The following is a 19,535-nucleotide window of genomic DNA, read 5'->3' as shown; positions in this document are numbered from 1 at the left end:
CCCCCCCCCCCCCACACACACACACACCCCTTCTCCACCACAGATTTACCGGCTGGATGCTGGTCTTCAAGCTGCCGGGCTGCATACTGGCAATTGGATTGGTATTGGCCGATACGGCTGGTTAATAATCACCCATCGCAATTGGCCAAAAAATCTTTTATTGGTTGTACCCCTAGTTCCAAGCTATTCAGACAGTGACTGATACGAAAAGTGTGAAGACCGGTCAAATATAAGTGTGAAATAGCAGTGCTAAGTAGTCTCAATAGGTCTGGCAGCTAATGTACATCAGGCAGCATATTCATTCCAGAAAAGAGAAGTAAGGTAGAAAGCAATAAATTTATCCTTGTATTTCTGCTGTGTTTTGAAAGAGAGTGTTATATAAATCTTGGTGTCGAACCTTTTCCCAAAGCCTTGCTGTAACTTATCTTATGCTGCACATCCACCTCATGAATGTAGGTAAACACTATTTTATGAGAACATTAAACTGAGGCATGAAAAAGTTAGTAGTTGCTCAGGTACACCCCAGAGAATTTATGCACAGAAAAACTCAAAATTATTTAAAATTAATTACATTTTTTTACATTGCATCTTATATCCTTAATATTTGTGTCAAAAACCCCATCTGTGTGTGTGTGGGCCCCCCGATGCGTGTCTGTCCCACCCCTCCTTCTCCTTCCCCTCCATGGTACACAACCCCCACCACCAGTGGCATCAGCAGGCAGCGGGCCCTCGGAGTGCTCATGCTGCGGCAAGCAGTCACCCAACAGTGCACAGCTCTGGCTGAGTCCCAAGGGCTGCAGTGGCAGCATGGAACCAGCCCAGCCCTGCCCATTGGCACACACCTTCAGACCAGACTGGGCTGGCTCCATGTAAGCACATGGGGCTTGTTGTGGGAGCTGCGCACCATCAGGCCAGATGGGCTCTGAGTCTCCACGTGGGGCGTCTAGTACTTCAGTGGGAAGTTGCACATGGGGACACGGAGTCAGGTGCTATAGGACCACGTGGGCGCCATGCCTTCATGTTCAGCTTCCTGCTGGAGTGGTGGAAGCCCCACATCGAGGCATGGAGGCAGGTTGGCCTGGCCCAACGGCCTGTGCTGCGAACTCCACGTGCCAGTACAGAGCCTGCCTGGTCTGGCTTGAAGGCACATGCCAGTGGGCTGGGCAGGCTCCATGCTGCCACGTGCCACTCCTGGGACTCAGTGCCACATGCTACTGGGAGTGCTCTGCCTGCCACGGCCATGAGCACCCCAAAGGCCCACCTGTTGCTGCTGGCGGATGTGTGATGGGGGGCCCATGCCTACCCACAATCTCCACATGCACACACCCCACTTCCTGCAGGCAGGAGCTCCCCTCCCTACTGACCAGATGTCCAGTGGCTTGCCACCATGCTTGGTGCCTTCATATGGGGCTCCCAGCTGGAGTGTCAGGAGCCCCGTGAAGGCACAGAGCCTGCCTGGGTTAAATTATGCAAAATTATGCAATCATGTGGGGCATATGTTTTATGTGCAAAATTGTGCAGGTGCATAATTGTATAATTCCCTGGGGTGTACATAATACAAAGCAGGTAAGACCTCAGGAGCCCTGACTCCCACTACCCACTTTGACTCCTTGGTCACATTTGCATGAATGTTTTAGGATGTTTTAGAAACAGATGATGCCTCTGAAACTTGGCATATCCTAATTTATGAATCTGATGATTTGATTGGGCTGAACAGTGTTGATAAGCTCAATGATACCATTTACCATCTGCTTTCCACTACAGTGGTTATAGTTAGTTATTTTTACATTAGCATGGTGAAGTAGCAGGAAGTACCTCATATTTTAACAGGACCATTATAATACTTGTTTGCTGGATACCCACTCTGTCACTAATTGGGATAAAATCGATGACTGCTAGATGAAGTTACAAATATGCTCCATCTTGTTTTTCTCCTTCCTTGTCAGTTTTATGCTGGCATCAAAATCGTGGGAGTCTCATGGATTTGATTCCTGTACTTTGATTCTTATACTTTATTTAAATGGAAGCCTGTTTTTTTTTAATTCTTTCAGCAAAAGTAAGCCATCAAGACGAATTAACCCCACTCCAGTGAGTACTGAGCGCCCACTCTCCAAACCCAAGATGTGCTTCACTTCTACACCAGTCAGCCAATCTCCAGCTGCTCGGTTTCCATCTGGAGCAAGTCATGAAGCCTTTGTGACTATTCAGGAAGGAAATGTTGTTTCCGCTGCAGGGAGCAGCCTTCAAGAGGAGAGAGAGATGCTGAAGAAAGAACGGTACAAGCATGGGTGGTGACAGATTTGCAGTTCCTAGCTCTCATTTGCATAGATGTTGCTAATGCAGAAGGCTGAGCTGAATAAAAAGTATCCAAAGCAGGCTGCAGTTGTTAAAGCAAAAATTGATGTAAAAGTGAATGTTGCAGTTACACCTCACTGCCTCCATAAAGGTTTTGTGCTCCAAATTATGTGCCCTCAGGCATGTCTGTGATCCCATTGTCTTCCAGTGCAAGTCTACTGAAAGCCAATTGTTTTACACAGGTGTAACAGGGAGTCTTGTGTTAGGGCAGCGTGATTGCATATGTGAGAGCAAGGGCATAAATTGCCTTGTAGCAACTTAATTAATTTTGGTAATATGTGAGAAGTGTGACTCGGGATTTGCAAGTCAGGCATACAAAAAGCAATTCTTTTTTTTACAAACAAAATAAATTAAGTTTGGAGTTTTGGAACAAAGTGGAACGACTTTCTACTGGAAGGAGGAAAGTGAAAGGATTTTCTAGCATGCACTGAGTAATGATGTGACAGTTGGTTCCTAGTTGTGTGTCTCTCACAATTTGCTGTGTGATGTTTACCTTTACTGAGGCACAGTAAGGTGGAACATAGTAGTATTCCCTGGGGGGGCGGTGTTTGGAGGATTAATGCTTCTAAGTTTTGTTTGAAAAGCCATTATTTATAGGAGTTTAAAAAAAACCCATCAGCATTCTGCATAAACTGAGTTGACAGACTCCTTAGGGAGGGGTATACTTGAACAGCTACCTAATGTATCAGATGGTGTCCCATCTCCCCCTTACCCTCCCCATTCTTCTTTTTAGATTGCAGATGCAGTAGGATCCTATTATAAGGACTGATTTGTACAACCAGCTTACCCTTTTTGGTTTTTTTAATTGAAAGGATGATTGCATGTGGATCCATGAAATATGGGACTTTTCCAAGGCAAACATACAGAAATGTTCATTTTGAATGGATGGAATGAGTCTGATTGGACATCTAGAGTGAAATTTTGGGCCTAGTGAAGTTAATTGGGTAAGAATTTCTTCCTTGAGGGCCAAACCATTTTCCCATTTAACCTTGCAGCTTACTTAAATAAGCCCCGGATTTGGCCCATAATAGTGAAACAGATCTGTCGAGTTTTGAGTATGTGTGAGTTCAGGAAACTGGACTTGATAGCCCAGGCAGCCCCTTCCAGCCCTTTAGTTCTCTGACTGGCTGTAATTTACGTTTCTATTTAGGTTTTGGACTTTAAGCATGGTCTAAAAGTCTGACCTTGAATTGGCCTTTAAAGCCTTCTTAAAATCTCTTTGAGGCTGGTTACTGCAACTGAAATGCTAGTAAACAGTAACAAACAAAGAAAATGAAATTCACGCCCTAGGTAAATGACTGAAGTGCAACTGAATGGAATTAAATGTATTTAATTTAGGCCTGAATTTGGTTGGTTCATTGTCTTTGCTGGAAGATGGCTTTTTAGAAAGTAATTTGCACCTCTGGGTATGAGGTCCTTGCACTAGCTAGTGCAGGATAATAGAGAAATGTCACTGAAATGCACCTAATCCAGTTCCACAGCATTTTCTCAGTGTCCCCTTTAGTGTGTGGGTTAGATGGACTTTGAGATGGGGTAATGAATTATACTCTTTCGGGTGTGAATGTTCCATTTCCTTCTAAGATGGTAGTCAGATATTTAATTTCTGTTATTTTCTTTAGACATCTTAACTTTTTGTGAGCTGTTCTGAATGTTGTTGGACTTTGAACAGAAGTTTTGGTGAACTGTTCACGTTGACATGGATGCCTTCTTCCTGAGTGGCAACAGCAAATTTAGAAACTAGCATTGGTGCAAATAATTCATTCCTTACAGCTTTGACTACCTTGCATTTATCAGTTTACATTTCACCCACTGTTGCATTCCCAGTTCATCTGGTTGTTATCCCCTTACATTTATTTAGATTTGTCACGACTTACCTGCAATTCTGCTGCCATAGGCAATGCGTAGGGGGGCATGTGCTCCCCCTGAGAGTGGCCACTGCTGGCTTCTGCAGGCAGTCACCATCCTGCGCCCCCCCACCCTGCTGCTGACGCAGCTGCCAGCGGCTGCAGGTAGTCCCTGCCTGCCATTCACCCCCTCCGCCCTTTGCCACTGACACTGCCTGCAGGCAGTCCCCTCTCAGCCCACCCTCGCTGCCAGCGTCACTGCAGCTGCCTGTGGGTGGTCTCCACTCACTGCCACCGCACCGCCACTGCCTGCAGGTGGTCGCCGTGCTCCCCCACAGCCTGAGGAGGCACACGTCATTCATGTCTGCTGCATTACTGTAGACAGAACCTTGTTTTCACAGGCTTTGCAAAGTATTTGGGCATCAAAATATTATAAAATTTGAACCTAGGAAGAGTTTTGGCACCTCCTGTCTTAAGAACTTGATACCCTTTGTAAATATTAAGGAGCTTAGCTTCAAATAATTTGGTAGGTATTGTCCCCATTTTGGAAGATAGGAGGCTATACCACAAAGAGATTGAATAACTGGATTTAGATGACTTGCTGAATCAATGGCAGAATTGGAATTGGATGCAGTTTCTGTTGATTTCCAGTTCTGTGCCTTAACTCAGTGTTTCCCAACCAGTGTGCTATCAGAAATGAACATGTGTGCCACAGGTTTTTGCCATGGCAATTAGCTACAATAGGTATGGGGATGGGGAATGCCTTAACAGGTGTGCTGCGGAAAATTTTTTATTAACACAAGTGTGCCTTGGACTGGAAGAAGTTTGAATACACTGCCTTAACTATCAAAGAGTCTTTTCTCATTAGGTAGGAGATTAATTTATTCAGCAATTTGACCCCTTACCCTGTATGGAAACTCATTTATATTCTGTAAATGACACAATCAGTTTATACAGGTATCCCATAAAACCAGATCTTTCTGTCTAGATTCTTGTGATGTCATTCCAAGTTCCTTTGTATTTGTTGGCTTTGACTTTCAGATGCAAGTTGCTGCACCAGGCTTCTTCACCAGCAGGCTTGTCTCTGGAGCCCAGCACTCCTACCAAGCTTAGCTACACTCGAAGTGCAAGCCTCCCTCCTGAGGGCCATCTGATGACCTGTCCACATCTCAGTAAGGTCTCCTGCAAAAGGCAACTAGATCAGCTGGCCTTGCTTTATTCATCTTGTATAGCAGGTGAAGAACTATGGAATGAGGAGACTGACTTTTCTGTGTTCTTTCAGTTTGAGTCTGTCTGGAAAAATGAATTTGTGTAATGTCATCTTCACATTATTGTTTAGAGTCCACTACAGGCTTAATGCAAAGGGGTGCCACTTAGAGAGCAAAAACACAAGACATCCATTCATTCCTTCTCAGGCAAAAGCCTAGGAAAAAAGATGGGCCTTACACAGTTCTTTGAATCTCAAGTTACTGTGGTGCAATTGTGGAAAGAAGTTCCAGAACTAAATATTTCTTTTCAGATAGTACTAACTAAGATGCTGCGTTATAGATAATTTGAAAAATCTTATGGCTTACTGTTGGGGAGAATGGAGGTACTAAGTTTACCCAGACAACATGCATGCTATGCCTGTGTAGTGGGACTAGGGCAGTGAGGAGGTTTTCAGCTGATCCTTTCATGTATCAGCCACTATTGGATGCTTGAGGTTTGGTTAGCCATCTCTTGGCTTATTGAAACAGGCCAGTGCTGAGTGTTTAGTTGTCATCTCATGTGTTCTCTTCCAGAAAACCTGGTTCCAAATATTTTCCTGGAGCTCTTTTTTGTTTTGCAACTGCTAACTTCCAAGGGAATATCTGCAGACGATGGAGAGAGTGATTTGGAATTTAATCAAGGATGTAAAGGTCAGCAACAGTTTTGACTGGATAGGTTGATTTCTGCAACACTAACGGGGTACATAGCATGTCACTTTTAACTTAAGGAGTTCACATCCCGCTCAGGGGAGTTAGTGGCTGGAAATCATTACCACTGAAGTCTTCTGAGGCTTACATGCAGTGAGTTGTTACACTCTGTATCACTCAGTATGACACACCAACTCATCAGTGAACAAATACATAACTGAAGCTTGGTTGCTACCCAGAAGCCAATACCTACCTTTAGTCATTGTACAAACCTCTTTCTCATACTTGGCGGGTGGGGGGGAGAGGGAATCTCAGTATTGGGTGAAGGGAGTTACGTTGCTTTACAACTATAGTGTGGACCCCAAAACATAAGTAAAAGTGGATTGTGGCTTTCCAGCAAATGAGCTTGACATCTTTGCTCTAAATGAATGCATAGAAGTTTTATAATCCATCCTCATTGTCTTAAAAGGCAGGCTATGTCAGCTTACTGCTACTGTACCAGAGTCCCCCTGTTTATCTCTCAAATTAGATTTTCAGTGAGAAGTGATTCACCAAATTTCTTCCTCATTCACTTTATCCAAGCCAGAATTAGCTCGAGAATTACTACAAGTCTAAAGCCAGATTCTACAAGGACACAGATGCACTGGGACCCTTCAGTATCTATGGGATTTGTGTGCATGCATTTTCTGGCAAATCTGGACAGTACTTGTACACCGTTTGTTCTCTAGTTAAGATGGACAGAGAATTGCTTCCAGCTAAGACTAGCTCCTAATACTTCAGTTAAGAAAACGCTTCTTGTTCTGCATCTTACCCATATATCCAAAGCCCCATTCTTGACAAAGGTTATGTGCACTTCAGCTGCTGGATAGAGGATCCTGATGGTTAGTTGTATTTGCTCTAGTTTTAGGCCTCAGTTGGCAAATTCAAGATACAGGCCCACTGATATGCCCGTCCTGCTTCAAACCAGTTGAGATTGGACTTTTCTTTTTGCTGAAGAGGGAACATGTTGGATTCTTTCGTGGTGGGTACTGCTGCAGCAGCACACATCTATCTTGGAAGGGCGTCCGTTTGCAAGCCCCTCTATATGCTTAACTTCCTTTGGTATCACTGGAAATACCATGACTGTTAAGAATGACCTTTGAAAGGAGCCTGTTATCTTAGGTTGATACTTAAGGAGAAGAGCTGGTTAGGAACTTTCTGATAAACTGGCTTTCTCTGAAAAGTTTTATCAAAGCTAAAACTTCTGGTATGCTCCTGTGGTCAAAACCAAGAGTGATGGCAAGCAAGCATCAGCCTAGATTAACCCAGCAGTTGTGGCATTCATCTGGGATGTAGGAGACCCAACTTTAAACCAGGAATTTTAATTTGTCTCTAAGTACTCTAACTCTTAGATTATGGGGTGAGATGTCTTTAAATCTCTCATATTAGAACCGTTTGATTTTTGTCTAAAAATATATAAATGAGCTGAGAGAGAAAGAGAGGATGTAAACATATATTACAATTACAGCTGTCTGGAATTATACCAATATAATTCAATATATTGCAGGGGTGGGCAGTTATTTCAGGTGGAGGACCACTTACCCAGTTTTGGCAAGCTGTTGAGGGCCCCGTGGGTAGCCCCACCCTTTGACAGGTGTCCCACCCCCTGGTCACCATCTTGGGACCAATGTCCCAGGGCCAGCACTAGTGGGGCTCAAAGCGGGGTGCAGGTTGGCAGGGGTCTGTGGAGCCAGGCTGGGTTGCACCAGCAGGGAGAGGGGCGATCTGGCCCAGCTCCATAGAGCCCCTTCTGGCTGGGACCCCATGCTCCTGCCACCCTGCTCTGGGCCCTGCCGGCATTGGCCCCAGGACACCAGTGTCAGCCCCGTGCTCCTGCTGGCTCCCACACCTGCTCACTCCCAGTGCCCCCCAGCCCCACCCTACAGGCTGAAGGGCAGCATGCAGCCCTGACCCCCTGCTCCCCGGCAGGGAAGGAGCTGGTGCTGAACGCGGGGGAAAAGCATCCCCTTGCCTGCCCTGTGGCCAGTGCTCCTTGCTGTAGCCACTCGCAGCCTGTGCGGGGCTGTCTTTAGCAGGCACTGGCGGCCCCTCGTGGTCTGCGAGCGGCTGCTGCAGGGAGCACGGGCCACGGGGCGGGTGAGGGGCCGCTTTTCCCCCCGCACTCAGCACCAGCCTGTAACCCATCCCCACTGCCAGACTGGGCCCCTGCCCGTTGGGGTTGCGCGCAGCAGCAGCAGCTGCTTGGCACAGAGGAAAGCGGCCCCCCGCTTGCCATGCTGGACGGTGTTTGCTGCTGCTGCCTGCCCGGAGCTCGTGCACTGGGCAGCCCAGAGGTGGCGGTGGCAAATGCTGCCTGGCATGGCAAGCGGGGGGCCCACAGCTGCTGCCACCATGCGCAGCCCTGACAGGCGAGCCTGGAGCTGGTGCGGGGCCCAGGGTGGCAGCAGGGGTGGGTTACAAGCTGGTGCAGAATGCAGGGGAAAAGCATCCCCACGCTGCAGCCTCTCACAGCCTGCATGGGGCTGCCTGTGCCTGCTCAGGACAGCCCCTCATAGGCTGCGAGCAGCTGCAGCAGGGAGCGCCGGCCACGGGACAGGGGAAGGAGCACAGGGAAAAGCTGAGCGCGGAAGAAAGGCGGCCCCTCGCCTGCCCCATGGCCAGCGCTCCCTGCTACAGCTGCTTACAGCCCATGTGGGGCTGCCTGTGCCTGCTCAAGGCAGCCCCATGCAGGCTGCGAGTGGCTGCAGCAGGGAGCGCCGGCCACAGGGTGGGGGAAGGGCCGCTTTTCCCCCAAGCTCAGCTTTTTTCCCAGGGCCACTTCCCTGTGCTCTTTCCCTGCCTGGGGTCCTCCCCAACCCCCCACTTTCCCCTCGCCCCCTTACCTGAGGTTCTGGTGCGGGAGCAGTCACATGGTCCCAGGCCAGAAGGGGGTGGAGGAGTGTCAGGCAGGCCCTGCTGTTGTGGGAGCCTGCTGGGGCTTCCCCTGGGTCCTAGTGCCCCTGCCTCCTGTCAGTTTTTACAGGAAACAAGGGCAGATGAATATTAATTTTCTAAATTTTTTAGGGGTCCCACGGGTCAGATAGAACAGCTTTGCAGGCCATATTTTTCCCACCCGTGATGTATAGTGATGTAAAGGGAGCAAATAAGATTTCATTCAGGGTTAGTTGCAGTGATTTAGCTCACTGAAGTCCTGTAGTTCTTTAGCAGCTGGGCACACTTCTTAGCATCAATTTCTTGTTCCCTTGTAAAGCAGTTGAAAGTCCACAGTCAGAGAGTCTGAATCTCTGACCCAGTAGTTATGGCACTCGTCTGGGAGATTCAGCTTTGAGTTTTTGTTTGGTCTTCTAAGTGGAGATCCTGGTTTTCTCTGTTTAAAAATCACACATCTCTGATAAAACCCCACATTCTCTGATTATAAACCCTCCATGTTCATGCTTTTCTGTGATTAAAGTGAAACACCACTATATATATATAGGTATCTGTTGAACACAACGGTTTATTGATATATTTACAATGTTAAGCCAATTTGGAAGTCTACCACTTCCTCAATGATTAAAATAAAATAAATTCTAAAAACCTGTATATTTTGGCATTTGATTTTGGTTTTTTTTATCATGGAAAATCAGAGCTCCCCCTGCCACCTTCACTCATTACGACATGGGTCCAGCTGTGCCCCGCCCCCCCACTGCTTTGCGGTGCTGAGCAGCCCTGATATGCCAATGCCCTGCCCATGCCGTTGCGCCTCATTCCTGACTTGCAACCCCCTGGTCTTACCAGTGCCTCTCAGTCCCAACCCATAGCCCACCCCCCCCATCCCTGCTGGTGCTGGGTCCTGCCAGTGCCCTTCACTCCTGACCTATACCCCGGCCCCCCAGCCCTGCTGGTGCCCCTCGCTCCTGACCCACAGGCCCCGCCCTGCTGGATAGGGTATCCAGCTATCAGGGCTATGGGACCAGGGCCCACGGCCCCCTGCCCCCAGCAACATGCGAGTCCTGGCTCCCACAGCCAGAGAGGAGTGCAGAGCCTAGCTCCCCCACCCCTGTGGGTGGCATGGCTGGAGCGGAGCCTGTCGTGGCAGGAGGGGAGAATGCAGTCTGCCCACTGCAGGTTTGGGGCTCCCCGCACAGCTATCTTCCCCCTGGGGGCCTCTGCTGCCTAGCGGGCAGGATCCAGTGCAGCAGGGCAGGGAAGATCAGTGCCGCCACCAGGAGCCCTGTGCTGCTATGGTGAGGCACCCCCAGCCCTCCTGGCAGCAGCGGCAGCTGGGTTGCGGAGGCCTCCAGGGGAAGGACAGCAGTGTGGGGACCCCCAAACCTGCAATGGGCAGCCTGCATCTGTCCCCACCCTGAGCACGAATCTGGGGGACGTGCCTCCCCCCCTCCAGTACCCTGCCATGTGTGTGCAGCAGTGGAGAGCTGGCCCCCCAGATGAGCTGCTAGTGGCTCCATCCCACTCCTCGCTCGGGCTCTGTAGCCGCACATTCCCACCCCAGGCCCCATACACTGCCCTGGCTGGGCAGTGACCCCAGCCCTGCCCAACTCCCTCCCTCACTGTGGGGGCTACCTCCCTTCCCTGTTTACCTGGAGGGAGCTATGGAAGCTGATCTCCATGCTGCCTGGCTACCATGTACATGCATGTGTGTGCGCACAGGTGCATGTGGCGCCCCCTGCCTGATCGCCTTCCTCCCACTGTCCCCAGGTCCAAGCAGTTCCCTTGCAGGCTGGAACTCTGCCAGTGTGCAAGGGGAAACTTATAGTTTCCTGCATTCTTTTCCTTTATAGGGGCAAGTCCACAATTTTCCCATTAAAAGGAGAAAATCCATGTTTTTCTCCTTAAAAAGGGAGAATCCAAATCTTTCTGTGGCAAACAAAACCCAGATCCCTGCTCATAAGACTGGATTTTGAAGCTGAGTTTCTCACATCCCATATCAGTGCCCTAACCATCAGGCTTGGTTATTCTGGGCTGGGGGCTTCTCTTGTTCTTTTTTGAGGAAGCTTGGATTGGGCTTGGTTTCACCCTGATCTAGAATGGAAGAAATTTTAAATCCACCAATTTTCAGTGTTGGAAAACTGTTTCCTATCCAGTTCTATTAAGGAGCTGGCATTTACTCTCTGATCTAGGGGTTGATTATTTGTGGTTAACTATGAAAACTGTGTAACCTTGTCTAGTGAGAACACTGATAGTTATACAGGATGAAGTAATGGCACTCAATATTGGTTTTCAGGGCAAGCTGCAGCTAACTGCCACACATCAGTGGAAAGGATTTCTTCTTGATCCAACATGGTACAATTAGCTGACTGTTTATACTGGGGTTACCTTGGGTGTCTTTCTCTGATGTGTCAAGTCATATGCACTTTAGGAAGAAGTGCTACACTGGACTGGATGTACTAATGATTTAGTTGAGCATGACAGTTTCTACTTCCTTCCAAGTTAACTGTTGTTTGGCTTGTGAATCTTTCCCCCACGGTGGTAAATGTTGTTCGCCTGGTGTATTTTCAGGTGCAGTAGAGCGGCAACATTTTCGTAATGTGCACAACTGTGTCTATTTTGCTGTGCAAGTCTTAGATCGTCAGTATGAGTAAGTTGAACCTTTTTCTTCCTTTGTGCATAGGGGTGGGTACATGCATGTAAAAGACTGAGAAAGGTATTCTTGGGTTTCAGGAGGGGGCAGTCTTATAGCCTTTTCAGTTTAGGAGCATGAGGCCAAGTCATTCTCCTGATTTCATGCTGAGTTGGTGACTCAGCCTGACCTGGAAAACTAGGATTTTCCTTTGTGCTTACACTTGTGCCTAGTGGAGATGTTACAAAATGATACATTCAAAATGCAGTTAAAATTTGGTGAAAATGTTCGGTTTCAGATTTCATTGCAACTGGGGAAGACTCTGAGGTCCCTTTCTTCATATAATTGATATTTGCAGTGGGCCCTGCTGATGCCAGTTGGATCCAGAAGCCAGTTGTGCAGTGGTTAAAAGTGATGTTTGAGAAGAAAGTGTGAACTTAAAGATTTGGTTTCTCAAAGTTATTTGTGTGTGTATGTATGTGGTCTCTTGGCAGAATTATTTCCCACTTAGAGAAGGGGACCTTGAAACTCTTGGCTGAGAATGAGCGGATTGCATCCTTTTCCCCTCGCCTGCATGAGAGGCTGAGGCAGGCTTATGAAAGCAGCACAGCCAAGGTAAAAACTGAAGACCCCATGGGAATTTAAATGTGTGGAATCGAGGAGTTACAATAATCTAATGTTTTTCTTTATCCTCTCTTTGTTGTTGTCTTTACTGATTAACAGCCTATCTTCACCCTGCTGGGGGCAGGGGTCACTTCTTGCTTACTATTAAGACAATACAAAAAAACACCTTTCTCCATTCATATTGGGTCTGTGGATTGTTAGGACTAATGATCTGTAGCCAGAAGTCCCTGTAGTAACTAACTTGTGTTGGTTTGGCAGCGAGATCTTGACCTCACTTGACTTAGTTAAAAAATTAACCTTGACTTCCAGAATGTCACTATCAGACTCTTGCCTATAGTTAATCTGGAGGTAGGAATCCCAATGTAGTGGATTGGGATTTGAAACTTTCCCACTCGGTCTCAGACTTGCCATACTTCAAGCAAACCATTGAATCTGCTTTAGATTTCATCTTGCCCTCTGTTTAAAACTTGGGGTAATGCTTCCTTTCCCCACATCAGTGTTGTGTGAATAAAACGCATGAATGCTTGTGAAATACTTGGGGGATGAGGAATGTAGAAGAAATCTAGACAGAGAGGTAAAATCTATGGCATCTTTCAGAAGAGGTGAGGGTAGCGGATCAAGTGGGAACTGCCAGCTGCTAGTCCTGCCATCCCAGAAGTCCTGTGTTGAGCTTATATGCCTTAAATGATTGAGTCCATGGCTTTCTTTCCTCTCCCCAGGGCATATTATTGCCAATTCCATTCTCGTAGGAAGGTTCTTTCAAAAGCAATATAAAATGGCTTGTTGTACCAGTGTTTTCACGCCAGAATTTAGCATTCCCCAACCATTAATGATTAAGCATTTAAATCACCCAACTATGGTAATATCTGATTTCACATTAGTTTAATTTTGCCTGTCTAGCTGTTGAACTGTACATCAAATCAGGGAATTGTATTTTGCTAATGAATGGTTTTATATATTCAACAGGTTTCTCTCCTGCTGCCTTCATCTGTACAATCTGTTTCTTTCCAGCCAGAAACTGATAATCGCTCTAATTTTCCCAGTGACAGGGCATTTCATATTTTTAAGAAGCAAAGGTGAGTATTGTCCAATTTTAATGCGTTTGTTTTGGGTCAAAATCTATTCGTGGTCATTAATAGTAAACTCTGTGGCCATATCCAGACGAGTGCAGCTATGTGGTATGTGGCACTGCAGATGCATCTGTGGCACCACCTACTGCACATTTAGATGTTTTCTATGCTGCAAGGCTGTGCTGCCCATAGGTGTGCTGCTTCACTTTTTTCCCCCCACGGGTTTTTTTGACCTCTGGATATCTAGGGGTCAGAAAAGCCTGTGGGGGAAAAAAAAGGCAGAGCAGCGCATGCATGAGCAGCAGTGCTGCTCAAAAATGGAGCCAGGTTACCCGGAGCCATGCTTTGGCTGCTGGTCAGGCTCTGCGTGGCAGAATTGCCACTGCTGCAGCCCTGGGAGGCCTCCAGGACCCCAGGTAAGGCTGCTGAGGCCAGTCCAGTGCTGGCCCCAGGCCCCCCTATTCCACCCAGGGTAACTTGCCACATGCCAGAGTGCGTGCATATGGCATTGGTGTTCCCCAGGGACAAGTAGTGGTGGCACAAGGTGCACCACCTCTGCTTGTCCGTGCGGAACCAAATGTCCACATTCATTTGGACGTGGCATCTAACTAATACTATACATTTGCAGCAGTGTGGGAAAAAGACTTCACGATCTTTAGCTCTAAAAACAGGCCCCCACTATTTGAATCGGTCAGGGGGGTGAGGACCTTAACTCAGTTTAAGAATGGAAACCACTGTATAAGTAACAGAACAGCATGCCACAAGATGGATTCATTTCTGCCTTTGGGGTTATTCATAAATTTCATAGACATCAGGGCTGGAAGGGACCTCGCAAGATCATCAGGTCCAGCCCCCTGCCCAAGGGGCAAGAAGTCTGCTGGGATCAAATGATCCCAACAAGATTAGCATCCAAATGTATTTAGATTCCTTTCCAGATTCCTTTTGGTCTTTCCCATGTTGGGGTGAGATGGTGAAGAAGGATCTTCTGTTTTCTTGGGTTTTTCCTTTCTTCTAGAATTGGTTTCATATCATTTCTATTCACTTTTGTCTGCTGACAGACTCACAACACATCTTCCTTCTGTTTTGTATCCCCCTGCTTAGTCTGATAATGGGAGGTGGGGCTATTTTGATAATTTTATCTAAACTCAGGGAGAGCAAACAAGAACACCTGTCAGTAACGGAGTGCAGAATAAAAACAGTCGTATCAAATCAGTAATCTCAGTGGCAATTAACACTGCTACAGGGTAGTAGAATACATGGGGACTTTCATCTGACTTTAGTGTAGTTTGAAGTTGATTTCTATAGGAGAAGTCTTGTGCCATATCGGCTGGGCATCCAGTTACAGTTTGTTCAGAAACTGGAGGCCAAGGAGTTGACCCATCTCTATCTTTTGCTCACTAGGGACATCTTCTATGAGTTGCTGCGTGAATGGGAAGATAACCATGAAAAACCAGCTTGGGATTTTGAAAGAGTCCTGGGCAACAAGATCAGGTAAGAATCTGGTGATTCAGGTAGCCAAGAGTTCAGTGATTTCATATAACTTGCATAAAAAACAGACCAGATTTGCAGTATGCTTCTGTATGCCATATTCACTTGCATATCTTGTGCACCTTTCCCCAAAAATCAGCCCTCTGAATTTGGGGTGCATGTCTTAAGCAGAGAAGCTGGTCTACCTTTGCTGGAATAGAAGGAGTAAAGGAGAGTACCTGTAGACAGTGTGCTCTACTTGCTCCCAAAATGATTGCCACTTCTCTGGCCTCAGCAAGGAGAAGAGGCAGACTCCTCTGTTAATTGTCTGAGGCCTGTCCTTGTTGCTGTCCTACCATATCAGGAAGTTCCTCACCCAGGCTGTCTCCTAGCGTGCCAGACTTTCTGGGTACTCTTATTTTTCCAGGAGGACCTGCTCTGTTATAGTCTGCTGTTACTCTGGAAAAATATATTTTTGTACATTTTTCCTTCCAGAAAGAGATTGAGTGTCTTATTTGGGGGCCTGTGGTATATGAGAAAATATGGTAGATGTGTGCTGCCCATAGAGCCTATTGATCCCAGCTCCTAATTTTCTCTGTAGCTCCAATCAGCCTTTTCTTCAAATCTTCTGCTCAGCCTTCTTGCTTGTTGGGAGCAGAAGATTTTCTCCATATTAAGGATGTTGGCTAACACATTACAGAACAATGAGCTGTACCTGAACCATTTGATTATTCCTGCTAGGGACTTGAATGGGTTAAATGATTAATTGTTTAACTGATAAGTTTAGTGATAAGTGGTTATAGCTTAGTGGTGCTTGTTTAACAGGGGCTGGGGGCAAGGAGCAGTCTGGCAGGGAAGGGCAGGAAGGAAGCCACACATGCCCCAGATGGTGGCAAGGAAGGTGGAAGGGAGGAGTGGGGGAGGGTGGGGAGGAGGAATAGTGGGGAGGGGATTAGTACCTATAGTTAGGCTTTGTGGTCCCTGGTGCGGTTACTTCCAGCCTCCCTGCCTCCTGCCACGAACAACTCAGGCTCCAAGTAGGCCCCTCTCACCTGCCCCAGAGCCCGGGCTGCTTGAGGCATGCAGTGGAGATGCTGCAAGCAGCTGCACAAGGGTCTGCATAGTTTAGCAGAGTGGGCAGTTATTCGGGCCCAAGGGCCACTTAGGGAGTTTTGGTGAGCTGTTGCAGGCTGAGTCATTTCCCTTTCCTTCACCCCTCCCCAACAGCTCACCAAAACTCCCTTAGTGGCTCAGCTCCGTGCTGGCCTGGGTGGGTGGGACAAGGCTGCTGGTGAGTGGGAACTGTGATGGGTGGGGCTGGGTTGGGGGCTTGGATCGTGGGGCTGTGACAGTGTGGGGCCAGATCTTGGGGCAGAGATGCAATCTGTTTCCTGCATGCACCTGTAACATATGCTGGTTCCACAGGCAGGGGCATGCGGGGAGTGGGGAGTTAATTGTGGCTCTGCCCTGGGCCCCAGCCTGTGCTGTCACCACTCCACAATCGCAGCCCCAGCCCCACTTGCCCATCCTGCTCTCAGATGCCACTCCCCGCTGGCCCAGGGCCCTATGCCAGCCACGTACCCTGCCCACACAGGTCCCACCCCCAGCGGTGGGTGTGGGGCAGATGGGCCCGTGTGCCCAGTCAGCAGGGTTAGGTCCAGTGGCTGCAGCAGCTGGAAGGAGCCACCACTGCCAGGAAGTGGAGTCCAGCAGCCAAACTGCCCCAGTCCCACAGTGCACCTGGGGGTGTCTACCAGCCACACGTGCCATGGTCTGGGCTGCCCTCTGTGTCTGGGCCGGGCGGGGCAGAGGGACCCAACGCAGTCCAGACAAAATCCCTTGGTGGGCCAGCCAGAAGGGATTAGGTGATTCACAGAACGGTAATAATTAGGTACTAGTTCACCCTCCTCTCCTCGCTTCTCCCTCCCTTCTGCCTACCCTGGGGTTGCCATAACAAGTAATTGTGTTTAACCATTGTAATTACAACAGGTTAAATGGATATTTTTAAAATTGGTACTTGCATCCCAAATTCCTGCTGTAAACTTACCAACTGCTCATTCCTAAATAGAGTCTATCTGTCTGCACTAGAGAGTAAGACCCATTTAACCTGTGCGTTTTTTTGCATGTGTTTTTTATACAACTGGACCTACATAACAAGCTCTCTACATGTTCAGAGATTATTAATTGTGTTATTTCACAATAGTTCTGATATATTAGCTCTGGGAAGAATTTGAGCTTGGGTATTGCTGGGAAGCACAATGCTTCTGTATTGGCACTGCAAAAAAGAAAATAGTACTTTTAAATAAACATTCATCTTTGAAAAGTTACTGTAAAATGGCTGCTGTGTTTGCTTCTGTTTTTTATTCTCAGTGGGTGCATCTACACATGCCATTAAGGCGAAATGAGAAACTCCAGCACAGTTCACACTGGAGTTAGCTGTTCCCAGGTGCAACATCTACACGTGTGCCCAGGACTACAGCAATTTGAGCCGAAGCAGAGCAGTACTGGGCTGGTGGAAGGTCCAGGGGGTCAGCTCTAGGCTCCAGATAGCAGCATCAGGCAACAGAGGATCTGGCTGGGGCACGAGGGTGCTGAAGTACAGGGCCAGGTGGCAGGCAGCCCCTGCACTTCAGCATCCTTATGTCCCCTCCAGCTCCTGTCTCAGACCACATGTGTTTCAGCACGCATAGTTACTAACATTAACGGTCAGGGACATTAACTAACTCTGCCATAGGATAGTACCATCAGGGACAGTGCTATTGTACAACAGTTAGTTAATATACTGTGTCCCAGTTTCAGCGCACGTGTAGACTGTGATGCTTTACTGCAGAGCTAATTAGTCAACTCAGTAAAGTGCATATGTAGATGCACCCGGTAATTTCAATATTACACCTGTTCAATTTAAAAGCATGAACATGGCTTGTCTAATTGCTACTCTAACAAAAAATGTCTGAAATGAATTCCTCTTGCATGTTTTGCACAGGTCATCAATGAGAGAAACTAATTCTGCAGTTGGTACTTGGATAATGGCTTTGTTTATGAGAATGGGCATAGAGTCTAGCTTTCCTCTTGCATAACTATACTGGCTCTTTACTAATGGAAAATCTGATTAAAAAATTATTTTTGTGTCTCTAACCAACAGATGCTGCTTGAGATGCACAAAGCATGAACTAGATTGTAAATAAGACCTCACTTATTTCTACAAGTTCACTTTTCAAAGTAGAGTGGCACCAGAGGGTGTTTTTTGTAAAGAGCTCCCTGTTAGGCTTTTACTGTAGTTGAATATAGATTCTGTTTGACTGGTTCTTTGATATCAAAGTTTGTTTTTTGTTTGTTTTTGTTTTGTTTTGTGTTTTTTTTAATAGAGCTATGATGGCTCACCTTACAGCAACTTGTAACCACAGCCATTTTGCCAGACTCTTTCAAAAACAGCTTATCCAGGTAAATAAATAACTTCTTGTGTTTTCCATGTAGAAAGCAATTTTGCTGACCTTCAGTAAAATGTGAGGTAACATCTACATATTTCTGTTGTTCTGAGAAGAACGGGGTGGAGAAATCTCCCTCCCCTGCCCCCCACCCGTGATCTTTCCAAGTTAGAATTAAGGATACTGGGAACATAGGAATCTGTGGATAAAAAGGCCTTCAGTCTCAGGCTACGTGGCACTTCTTAGCAGCACTAAAAATAAAAAACACGTATATTTGAAAAAATTAAAAAAGGTCTGAATGATCTTCAGGTCTACCTCAGTTTACATTTTCTTGAGGTCTATCTCAATTTACATTTTCGCTGATTGGCTTTTTTGCATATGTACTAGCGTCTGGCTGCTTTACTATTCCATCCAGGAAGAGCACAGACCAACTGCAGACGCTTCCTCAGCCTAACCTGAAAGCTTGGAAAGGAGAATTTTTCAAGCTATTTGAGTTGGTGTAATAAAATATCTTGGATTTACGCAAAGAACCTTGTCTGCCTTTGTCCTTAGACCACCATGGCTACAACCTATACCCTTGAATGGTCTTGACACACTTATTTATGATTATGTACCTTAGTGGAATTAATTGGGTTTTTTTTAAATCTTTGAATGGATACAGTGGCCCTGACTTATTTTTTTCAACTGCATATTCTCCAAAAGGATACACAGCAATACTTATGAAGCACTGTTCTATTTCTGTGTGTTTTTGCCAGCTATAGTTCAGAATAACAAGATTGCTATAACCAGCAGAAAATAGGCAGAAATAGTTCTGCTTTGATTGTTTGTGCTGTTTCTTTGCATGATTTCTGCTGCCCTTCTTTCTAGAAGTCTCCTTTAATACAGTACAATAAAGAGAAGCACCTTTCAATTTTAAAACTTTAATAGTTGGCAGGGAGAGCTGTTCAGTACTAGAGCCAGAAACCCCTTGTAATGCATATTATAAAATCAAACCAGTTGGAAGTTGCTGTGCCTTTTGGAGGGTATTTTCTAAAGAGACCAGGGATTTAGATGTTCACATGGGGAATGAGACGCACCTAATTCCTTTAGTCTCGTTTGAAAATCTCCACTTTATAATGTAGTTCTGATTTGAAAAATTGCTGTATAAAAATATTGTCATCTTACTTTGCCATTTGTCCTACTGCGTATCCATGCTGATACCTATCAGTCTTCTTGAGGGAGAATAAAGTTTACTGTTCTGCTTCTATTTGCTCTGTAGAGCCCATAAAGTTAAAAAAAAAAAAAAAAAAAAAAAA

The 19,535-nt window shown here is 46.6% G+C and overlaps 1 protein-coding gene across 1 annotated transcript in view; it reads left to right on the top strand.

Moving 5' to 3' along the window:
- Window positions 1–19,535, top strand: part of CDAN1 (codanin 1) — a gene marked incomplete at its 5' end in the record, with an annotated part of 60,052 nt that overhangs the window by 4,111 nt on the left and 36,406 nt on the right. Inside the window, 8 exons of the mRNA XM_019519941.1 lie at window positions 2,052–2,276; window positions 5,241–5,434; window positions 5,981–6,097; window positions 11,594–11,672; window positions 12,149–12,269; window positions 13,245–13,354; window positions 14,750–14,839; window positions 18,181–18,256. Of these exons, the coding sequence (XP_019375486.1) occupies window positions 2,052–2,276; window positions 5,241–5,434; window positions 5,981–6,097; window positions 11,594–11,672; window positions 12,149–12,269; window positions 13,245–13,354; window positions 14,750–14,839; window positions 18,181–18,256 (1,012 nt within the window). The remainder of the gene's footprint in view (window positions 1–2,051; window positions 2,277–5,240; window positions 5,435–5,980; window positions 6,098–11,593; window positions 11,673–12,148; window positions 12,270–13,244; window positions 13,355–14,749; window positions 14,840–18,180; window positions 18,257–19,535) is intronic.

The sequence above is a fragment of the Gavialis gangeticus genome, unplaced genomic scaffold (genome assembly GCF_001723915.1).
Source record: "Gavialis gangeticus isolate Ggan-Ray unplaced genomic scaffold, GavGan_comp1, whole genome shotgun sequence".
Lineage (NCBI taxonomy): Eukaryota > Metazoa > Chordata > Crocodylia > Gavialidae > Gavialis > Gavialis gangeticus.
This window is presented reverse-complemented; position numbering and strand designations above follow the sequence as displayed.